The 491-nt window shown below is 73.1% G+C and overlaps 1 protein-coding gene across 1 annotated transcript in view; it reads right to left on the bottom strand.

Annotated features, from left to right (window-relative positions):
* SLC9A3 (solute carrier family 9 member A3) overlaps positions 1-491 on the bottom strand; it is a 39,590-nt gene that overhangs the window by 36,949 nt on the left and 2,150 nt on the right. The window contains exon 2 of the mRNA XM_006917169.2: positions 182-397. Within this exon, the coding sequence (XP_006917231.1) occupies positions 182-397 (216 nt within the window). The remainder of the gene's footprint in view (positions 1-181; positions 398-491) is intronic.

The following is a 491-nucleotide window of genomic DNA, read 5'->3' as shown; positions in this document are numbered from 1 at the left end:
CAACTCCTCCAGGCTGGCGGCGGGGCGATGACGCTGGACGCGCCCGGTCCCCAGGGAAGACGGCGGACCCGACACAGACAGGAAGGAGAGCGGCGCGAGCGCCCGGCTCTGTCCCAGGCGCGCTGGCGCGGTCCCCCAGGTCCGCGCGTGGAGCGGGGCTGGTGGAGGGAGAGCCGCTCACCGATCTTGGCCACGCTGGCCACGAGGATCCAGAGCGCGATGATGTACGGGTCCTGGACGTGGTGCCATTCGAAGGTGACCACCTGGAAGCCCTGGCTTGCGTCTTGAGCGCCGCTGGGCTCTTCCTCGATGCCCAGCGCCCGCGGCACCTCACGCACCTCCAACCCGCCCCGGCCCCGGTCTGGTCGGGGCCCCGCGCCCAGACATCCCCGCACCGCTCAGCGCCCTGTCCGGACGCGCATGTCGTGTGACTCCGGCTGCGCTCGGGGGAACGCGCTGGCCCGCGCGCAGCCGAGAGCGCTCAGGGTGCA

This window comes from Pteropus alecto, unplaced genomic scaffold, assembly GCF_000325575.1.
Source record: "Pteropus alecto unplaced genomic scaffold, ASM32557v1 scaffold137, whole genome shotgun sequence".
NCBI lineage: Eukaryota > Metazoa > Chordata > Mammalia > Chiroptera > Pteropodidae > Pteropus > Pteropus alecto.
This window is presented reverse-complemented; position numbering and strand designations above follow the sequence as displayed.